Source organism: Scatophagus argus, chromosome 9 (genome assembly GCF_020382885.2).
Source record: "Scatophagus argus isolate fScaArg1 chromosome 9, fScaArg1.pri, whole genome shotgun sequence".
NCBI lineage: Eukaryota > Metazoa > Chordata > Actinopteri > Scatophagidae > Scatophagus > Scatophagus argus.
Window position 1 is genome coordinate 9633433 of NC_058501.1, and position 9567 is coordinate 9642999.

General features: G+C 37.9%; 2 protein-coding genes across 4 annotated transcripts; both read left to right on the plus strand.

The window, feature by feature from the left end:
* The first annotated feature begins 377 nt into the window (after positions 1 to 377).
* Positions 378 to 4152, plus strand: LOC124065425 (C-C chemokine receptor type 4-like). Of its 2 annotated transcripts, XM_046400817.1 has the most exons (3): positions 384 to 570; positions 1685 to 1846; positions 1966 to 4152. In XM_046400817.1, the coding sequence occupies exons 1-3, from the start codon at positions 564 to 566 to the stop codon at positions 2874 to 2876; spliced, it is 1080 nt and encodes a 359-aa protein (XP_046256773.1). In that variant the 5' UTR covers positions 384 to 563; the 3' UTR covers positions 2877 to 4152. The 2 variants fall into 2 exon arrangements, with proteins under 2 accessions (XP_046256774.1, XP_046256773.1); XM_046400818.1 differs by lacking the exon at positions 1685 to 1846 and having other exon boundaries at positions 378 to 570.
* A 163-nt stretch (positions 4153 to 4315) lies between these two features.
* On the plus strand, positions 4316 to 8902 carry si:cabz01093077.1 (C-C chemokine receptor type 2). Of its 2 annotated transcripts, XM_046400831.1 has the most exons (5): positions 4316 to 4637; positions 5402 to 5456; positions 6248 to 6378; positions 6547 to 6719; positions 7275 to 8902. In XM_046400831.1, the coding sequence occupies exons 3-5, from the start codon at positions 6252 to 6254 to the stop codon at positions 7989 to 7991; spliced, it is 1017 nt and encodes a 338-aa protein (XP_046256787.1). In that variant the 5' UTR covers positions 4316 to 4637; positions 5402 to 5456; positions 6248 to 6251; the 3' UTR covers positions 7992 to 8902. The 2 variants fall into 2 exon arrangements, with proteins under 2 accessions (XP_046256787.1, XP_046256788.1); XM_046400832.1 differs by lacking the exon at positions 4316 to 4637 and having other exon boundaries at positions 5100 to 5456.
* Positions 8903 to 9567: the final 665 nt, after the last annotated feature.

Here is a 9567-nt window from a genome sequence, read left to right on the forward strand (position 1 = left end):
ATTTGAAATGACTGGTCGACTGGTGATTGATGGTCAGATATTTTTCTAATCAAACCAGACTATGACCAGACCTACACAGAAATTATAATTACTCTAATAAAGACTTCTCTCAATTGCAAAGGAGTAAAAGAGCTATTTAAGAGCTTTTAATCTATTGATTAATTGATACTTTCATGCCTACTTTTCATCAAGTCAACCTCACACTCTTTACTTGTGCATCTATATTCTAAAAATATGGACATATTTATGGCGGTCATCAGCGGTTATGTTTTTTAACAGTGAAGGTCTGACACTTTATGTCCATTTTAATTTAGGAGACTAAGTCAAGTATGTGTGAACTTTGAGTTGCTGATAAGGATCTTACATTCTCACTTAGGGACGTACAGGAAACAACATCTGAACTTCTCTTTCTGTAAGAGGGTACTGTTGAATTTCACACAGTCAGTTCATCACTGTGCATTTGACGACAGCACATCCTTAAAGACCTGGAAAGAGGGATAAGGAGCCTTGGAGTACAGCTAACGGCGATACCTGATAGGAAAAGGCATCACTGAGATATCACCATGTCAGGTGAATGCATTTTAACAACTGTGCATTTTGGCGTAATGTAAACATAGCTCAACCTGTTTTTGACTTGTTAAAGAAATGTCTTGTGTGTGATGATTTGTCAAACCAGAACCTTAATACATTTCCATAACTTTTACTTCTGTTTTTCTTTTGAATCCGAATCCAGTAATGCAGTATACATAATGATTTCTTTGGCTTTCCATTATTTCCATTTGGATATTTATTAAATGATGTTTCAAATTCAGAGATTATTCTATTTTTATTGTGTTTAAAAATGTTTGTGAAGTGAAGAAATAGAAAATATTGGCTATGAACCGAGCCTTTCAAAATTGTTCTTTATATACTTGTCTACTGAGATAGACAAAATGATAGTAACAATAATAGTAATAAGTAGTTCAGAGGAATCTAATAATTTCTAGTAATTTCTAATCTCTAGTTTCAAATACTTGAGGATCTAAATGTATCTATGTTGAGCACATCTAAAAAGATAGTCTGATAACATAAATCAAACAGACAGAATGAGAAGGAAACTTTTTTGTGCACCTGCTGAAACTAGCAGGAAGATGATGAGCTGTATACAGCAAGTTTACATAAGTTTAATTTGTCTGCAATGGTGATATAATTTCAAGTTCTTTTTTCCTGAAGTGTTTTCATTATTTTGCGTGCCTCTTGTAGATCAATGCTTAGACATAGCAGTTGTTTTCAACTATTAGCAGTCAATTTCCCATACAAACCAGCAGATGGCACAATAACCTCCATTATCAACTGTCTGATTTACAAACTTAGAAACGCCTATACTCTCATTAACAGTGGTAACAATCTGTGAAGTTAGGTTGAGTTTTCCTTGCAGATTTATTGATGTTTTTGGTTTTAACTTCTGATTTTAGATAGCCATCTATATATCTGCCTTTACGCCAATATAGTGGAGTTAGTCTGAATTTAGTTTGTGGCACTCACAGCTTTAAAAAATGATATTTAAAAACTGATGACCCTGATAATCACAGACCATGATTTGTGATCCACTGTGAATTGGAACTAGACCTACTTTCCTTTTTTTTATAAAATAAAATAATAATTTAATAATTATTATTATTAATAATAATTTATCTATCTGCAGATGATGAAGCGAATGTCACCACCATCACCCCAACCTTTGATTATTCAGAGTATTGGCACACTGACTTTGACTTTGCTCCTTGCAACACCAGTGATTTGACAACTTTTGGCAAAGTGTTTCTGCCCATCCTCTATAGTTTGGTTTTCATCCTGGGCTTCATAGGTATGTATGTTTGCATGTGTGTGTGTGTAAGAGAGAGAGAGAGAGAGAGAGAGAGAGAGAGAGAGAGCAGTACATATATTCACAATGCATAATCTAACAGATTGTTCTGCTCTCCCCAGGTAATGGTCTTGTGGTGTGTGTCCTGGCGAATTACCGGAACCTGACCAACTTGACAGACATCTGCATTTTCAACCTGGCTCTCTCCGACCTCCTTTTCATCCTAATGCTGCCTCTTTACTCTCACTACTCCATGGCCAGTCACTGGAGTTTTGGAGACTTCATGTGCCGTTTTGCTGCTGCCTCCCACAAAACTGGATTCTTCAGCAGCATCTTCTTCATGGTTGTCATGTCACTGGACCGCTACATGGTTATCATACATGGTTTCAAGGTGGCACAATATCGCACACTGAAGGCAGGCATGGCTATGTCTGTGGTGGTCTGGATGCTGAGCTTGAGTGTCTCACTACCGTCTTTTATATTTGCAAGGGTGACCAACGAGTCTTATGGCGTTGGTTGTGACTATGACCCTGATAGCAATGGCTGGAAGCTTTACAACATCTTTGCAATAAATATATTGGGCCTTGTGATTCCCTTGTTGGTGATGACAGCTTGCTACTTCAGGATCATCCCCACACTGATGAGCTTGAGAAGTGCAAAGAAACACCGTGTTATCAAACTGATCATCTCCATAGTGGTTGCCTTTTTCTTATTCTGGGCCCCCTATAACATCAGCCTTTTCTTGAAGTATCTCAAGGCTAAGGGTAAACTGCAAGGTGATGAATGCAGCCTGGAGTCAGATCTAAAGCTTGCAGTAGCAGTGACGGAGGCCTTTGCTTACACTCACTGCTGCCTGAACCCCATCATATATGCTTTTGTGGGACAAAAGTTTACAAAACGAGCTGTGCAGATGCTGAGGAACTGCATGCCTTGCATTCCCCTTCCTTCCACAATAGACTTGTCAGATAGCACATACAGGAAAAGCTCAATTATGTCAAGGTCCTCTGATGTCACCTCCACTTTCATTAAGTAGGAGGTGGAGGGCAGATGTAATATGTTTATGGACATCACCTGCAACGTGGCGAGGTAGAGCAGTGGTTAGCACTGTCACCTCAAGGCTTGTTGTCCTCATGTCTGTGTGGGTTCCCTCCAAGTACTTTGGTTTGCTCCAAAAACACACAGGATAGTTTAATTGGTGACTCTAAATTGCCAGTAGGAGTGAATGTGAACATCAGTGCTCATTTGTCTCTATATGTCAGCACTGGGATGAATTTGTAACTTGCCTAAGGTGAGCCCTGCCCCTTGCCCAGGGTCAGCTGAGACAGGGCCCAGCCTGCTCCCACGACCCTGCAAAGGATAAGCTGTGATAGATAATGGATGGACATTAACTGCAAACTATGATACATTTCTGTCTGGTTAGCTTTGTTATTCCTGCCAGCCATGTTCCCCTTATTCATCTAGAATGATTTGTTTTATGTCGATTCTAGTTTCCAACTATGACAGTGTTATTCATCAGTCTGTCTATAGCATACCTGTACATATTGTTATCTTTAAGCTTGATTTTATTTGCACTGGAATATTTTGTTTTGACCATAAGTGTGACATGATCAGATTCATAATCTCCTCTATGATCTCATGTATTTTCTAAATGCTATGCAAAGATCCTTGTTTTCCTGCTGACATTGGAGGAAACTTAATAGCAAGTTGTACATCTTGACTGAAACTATAAAGTTGCTGTCTGTAAAAGCATCTAACCACAGTGTTTGTCTGTGTCTGCTGTGTTTATAATACTTCTGCTTTTTTTTCTCCTGTTTCACACATTTGGTTGGAAATATTCATAAAGCAAGGGAAAGTTACCATTTTTTAAAAGAGGCGAAATACTCTTCTATGACATGGAATGGTTGTTTTCACTTTGCTTGAGGAAAAAATGATTCATTTCAATTGTTTGATGATGTATCAAAAAGCTGCACAGGCAAAATTAACAAAGGGTTATGTGGCACCTTCTACATGTTCATCATTTATTAAGGATTGCAATCTGTTGATGTTGATGTGTAACAAATTTTGGCTCATCATACATATCTGTAACTTTGCATATATATATATACATATAAATATATATATACGTGTGTGTGTGCAGTAGCCTGTATTGTATATTTGCATTTTTTCAGTGTTTTCATGCTGAATACATTTGTATTTGTTGTTGTTGTAGTTCGCCAGTGGAGATAATTGAAGTTTTACATCTTGTTCTGTCAAGCCATTGTAGTGGCTTAGAAGAAACTTGATCTCAATAAACGTCAACATATTAAAGTATATGGTCCAGTTGATCCAGACTGATTCTAAAATAGAGTAAATTTAGAACATCACACTTCGATATTCATGTCTTACCCATTTTGAAAGCATGAAAGTTTAAAAGCATGCAGAAATATTGAAACTGAAATCTTCTGTCATTAATGATGGGCTAAATGGTATTTTCAGTTCATGTCACCAAAGTGGGAGAGACAGAACAAAGAAAAAAGAAAAAAAGCTCATTAGAATTCATTTCCCTCCATCTCCTTTCTTGCCAATTTAACGCATAATGGGACACTTCTCAGAAAACCGCACTGACACCTCTATACATGTTTGACACAATGCAGAGGAAACAACAAAACCCCAGAGCTCACCTTACCAGAAATGAGCCTCGCAGCAGGATTTGACACAAAAAGCGAGCAAGGCAAGCAGACAGGATGACACATAAACTTGACGCACAACACAAGAACGCACACTTCCATGAGCAGTGATTTTGGCAGACCATGCGGTAAGCACATTTAAATTTTAAAAAGAATAGCCACTGTTTATTAGACTTATTTCATGTGTCTGCCTCCTACACCTGTAAACACAGTGTGTAGTTGAGGATTACGTGTGCATGCTTGTGCCTGAACAACCTCAGCCACAGGAAATGAGGGTCGGTATGGGCGTCAGAGCAGGCTGTGCATGTGATAGTGAGAGAAAAAAAAGCATGACATGTGGTTATAAAAGAGAAAGTAAAAATTTGATTATGGTCAGAATAGGAGGAAGTTTGTGATATTCATAGAAAGATGAATGTTACATACCTTTAACAGCTAGATGGTTGTTGAAAATACTTAACAAGGACAAAGTGAATAATGTGAAGCTGCAGTGAATCCACCAAATTTAAAGTTAACGCTGAGGACTTTGTGTGTGTGTGTGTGTGTGTGTGTGTGTTGTTTTTAATTTGGAAAATTGCTTTTAGACCTTAGGCAGTTGGAATCTAAAATGTTACCAACACCTTTCAGACATGACTCACTAAACGATGATTACATCTGAAAAGTTCAACTTAAATGGCTGGAAACTCCAGTAAGCTTTCTGAAATCCTTCACATTTACCCACGAATGTCTCTCAAATAAAAGAGAGAAAATAACTTCTTCTTTTGTTGAAGTCTTTATCTTTACAAAATGCCCCGTGTGGAAAATACGGAGTTCACTCATCATGCTGGTGTTGAACGCTGGTCCTATCATAATAAAGAGAAGAAATGTATCATCTTTCAATCTCTGTGTCTTGTAGGGTTGTGAGTGGTGGCAAGTAGAATCAGGAGTCAAAAGATCCCATCATTGATTAAGTAAGTAGTGGTGAATTAATTTTTATATTTGAATGATTAGAAACTTTGGCTTCAAGTTAGAATGAGAGGACATTCAAGTGAGTCTCAAGAGAGAAATTCAGGATGATCAAGAATGGGCTTGAGGGCAGCAAAGTGTCTCTTCACATGGTCAAAACAACTCAGTTTATTTTGGATCCTAGATAGTCACATTCTTCTTTTTCTTTTTCATTCTTCATTCAACCAGGGATTAGAGAGAATTATTTTGTCAGTCTGAAAAACTGAAAACCTAGATTATAGATAAACTATAGATCTCACAAGAGTTGTGTTGTGTTTGAACTCAACCACTTTACAAGTAGAACAACTTGGGTGCTTTCTTTTAAAGGATAGAGCTATATAACCACAAATCCAAATCTATTGTAAAATGTTATCACAAAAGAGCCCTTTGTGTGTCTTTAACAGCACATTTTTCACTTTTGTAGGTTTGGGGAATTCAAGCTTGCGGACTAGACTTAGTGTTACACACTTGCGATTGCCTGGATTTAATCCCAATGTGGTTATTTGGTATCAGAAACTGGAGTAAATTACTTAAATTAAACACACACACAAAGGTAGCCACCAAAATGTACTGATTGACTTGGAGTGATTTTATTGATGATGTTTTTGGTTATTATTGAATTGTTTAGTTGAATACATGATGTCCCCCACTCATAACTTTTATTTTGTGTGATTTTTTAACATGTCAACATAATGTCAACCAAATTAAATTGTGTTTAACAAACTAATCCTTACATATTCTGTTCCTTCTCACACAGCATTATGAACATCTCGGAGTCTGAGTACGACTATGATTATAATTCCACCTGCGATCAGGGTGCCAGTCTGGAGTTACCTTATAGTGTCTTGCCAGTTCTTTACTTCATGCTGTTTTGTCTCGGCATGCTGGGTACGTTCAGAAACACTGTAAATATCTTAAAGATGAAAAAAAAACAGCATGTGTTAAACAACGTGTTACTGTCTTTGCACATTTGAATGCGCGACATTTCTGTTCTACAGTATGTCACTGGAAATAATAACCTAAAATAAGCCCTAATAATTCAAACTGATTTTGCAGGTAACACCACAGTTCTCTGGGTTCTCCTCCGGTTCATAAAGCTGAAGACTATGACGGACGTGTGCCTCCTCAACCTGACCCTGTCTGACCTCATACTGGCTGTATCTCTGCCCCTCTGGGCCTACAATTCCCACAACCTTGCATTATGCAAATTGATGACAGGAGTCTATCAGGTGGGACTTTGTGTTTTATCATATTTAGAGGACTGAACAGTGACAATTTACTCATATAGGTGTGCAGATTATTGGTTAGGTATAAGAACACACTTCCACTTCCTCCTACACTGACACTACGACTTGTCATTTGTGGTATACTGTACATGTAAAGGTGTGAAAAGTTGTGTTTAACCCAATGCTTTCACTGCTCAACAAAACTAAACAATAGGCTAAGTGGGAGCAGTTCTTAGTTTTTACTGTATACAGTATTACTGCCAGTGAAGGCAAAACTGAATCAATGTTGCTTAAATACAGTATAACTAGGATGTGCTGCTATTTCTATGCCCCACTGTAAACACAAGTGATTTTGAAATATTCTGTGAATAACCAAGGTGAGGTTAGCACCTTCACCAGATGATTAGACAAGTAACGGCAGGTGTTCTCAGGTGTTTGTGAAACAGCTGCTGTGTGATGTCAGCAGTATGAAGAACCTGAGGATTGTAAAGCCTGACAAATGGCACCTAAAGTCATATCCTGTTTTGACTTTGTTTCCCCGTCTGCTCCTCTGAACAGCTGGGTTTCTACAGTGGGACTTTGTTTGTGACCTTCATGAGTGTGGACCGCTACCTGGCCATCGTCCACGCAATTGCAGCCATGCGAGCCCGTACAATTCGATATGGAATAATCGCCAGCATCACTATCTGGTTTATATCAATCACTGCGGCAGCCCCCCAGGTGATATTTGCCGCCTTGGAGATAGAACCGGAGGATAACAGGTCCCAGTGCCAGCCACTGTATCCAGAGGACAGGCAACAGTTTTGGAAGATGCTGCGAAACTTCAGTGAGAACACAGTAGGCCTTTTTGTGTGCCTCCCCATCATGATTTTCTGCTATGTGAATATCCTTGTTGTGCTGTCCAAGTCCAGGAATTCCAAAAAGGACAAAGCTGTGAAGCTGATATTCACCATAGTGTGTGTGTTTGCGGTGTGCTGGGTCCCCTACAACATCGTTGTTTTCCTTCAGACGCTGCAGCTGTTTGACATCCTGAGCATCTGCGAGACTTCAAAAATCAACTCGGCAACAGGCTTTGCTGAGATCATTGCACTGTCTCACTGCTGCTTGAATCCAGTCATCTATGCATTTGTAGGGGAGAAATTTAGGAAGTCACTGAGCAATGCGCTGTCTAGATATCTCTGCTGCCGTCGACAGAGCACATGGACTTTCAGCTACAAAGACACAACAGACAAAGAGACTTCAAACACACCTGTAAGATCAGATTATAAGGAATGAAATACATCTTGTCTCTGTGTAGTGTTTTTTGTTGGGTGCAGGTGTGATGTTTTTTAAATATTGTAAAATTCCAAGACAGCAAAAAAGAAAATGTTTATAAGTGTAAGTCTTAAGTGTAAGACAGAAAAGAGGAGCAAGGTTTATTGATCCTGGGCGACAGTGGTAAGGACTCACATATAACACATTATTTTGGTATTTTGGACCAAGAATATGATTTTTTCTAATATCAGAAAACTTAATTTAGGGTCCTGCAATCAGTGGCAATATCATCTTTAACATTAAGTACTTCTACAGAGGAATCTGCCTCTCCTTTCTTTTCTCGTTTTGACCATAAAAAAAGGGTTAGGGGTTAACAAAACAAAACACATAGACAATTGTAAATAAGTCTAGCCAGGTGAGTGCAGTAAAACTTACTTTAAAGTGACTCCACTAACACAGATAAAATGTGTCTTAAAAACATGAACTTTTAACAAAAGTATCAAATAAGGGTCCATAATACAGATTCATAGACAAAATCATTCAAAATCATCATTTTTTGCTTGTGATCATTATTAGCTTAAGCCTAAGGCATTCTGCACCGCATAAATTAGCCCGACTTTCAATTCATTTCAATTCAAATCACAACAACAGTTGTCTCATGACACTTTCCAATTGGAGCAGGTCCATACCCAACTCTAGGCCAGCAGCTATCAGATTTTTTTCTGTCCACATAACTAAAAACATTACATCTAGCGTTATTATTTTGTCTTTTTCCTGCTCACTCTTGACTTTACTTTATCTCCTTGCTTGAATGCTTCATTTTTAAAATGTATAGAAGCTTATGAAACATTTGTTCAAATCGTGTAATTCTAAACACATTTGCAACTTATAGATATATATTGTAAATAAAATAAAGAGAATTAAAAACCTGATTGCTCTATTTCTTGTTCTTAGAAAGGCAAGAATTTTCATGCCATTGATCTGTGAATTCACTAACTATTGCTCTTTCTTGTGCATGTGTGTGTGTAAAATCACAAGATAAGCATCTTGCTACAGCAGTGGCCCATTTCATTTTACTGAATACATTTATTCATAAGGACAATGCACATTAATCAGCATTACTGTAAATGTGACAGTGTTAGACATAGGCTTATTTTCAACTGCAGTTCTTTCACACAATGTTCTCAAACCACTTAGATAATGGTTATAACTCACAGAAGACAGAAGAAAAGAAAATGATATGAAGACAGCAACAAAACAAGCTTTCTTAAGATATTCTGCATACCATACAGAGCAACAGGAAACCCTTTGTACAGCAACAATATCCACTGTTCAGTATATGAAGTCTTGAAAACAACACACAGCCAAGCAATACCAATTCTGAGAAATCAATAAAATATGACCATGATGATGTTGGTTTTAAAAGAGGTGGTTACAAGTTAATGAAATGGGAATATCATTCAAATGACACATGAGCCAAGCAGCACAGATTTGTAAGACACATTTATATGAGATGCAAGAAGTAGATATCAAAGAAAGTCTGTGAGCTCAGGAATGAAACTCAAGATTTCTGGGGCAGAGCAGGAAACTTGGGCTG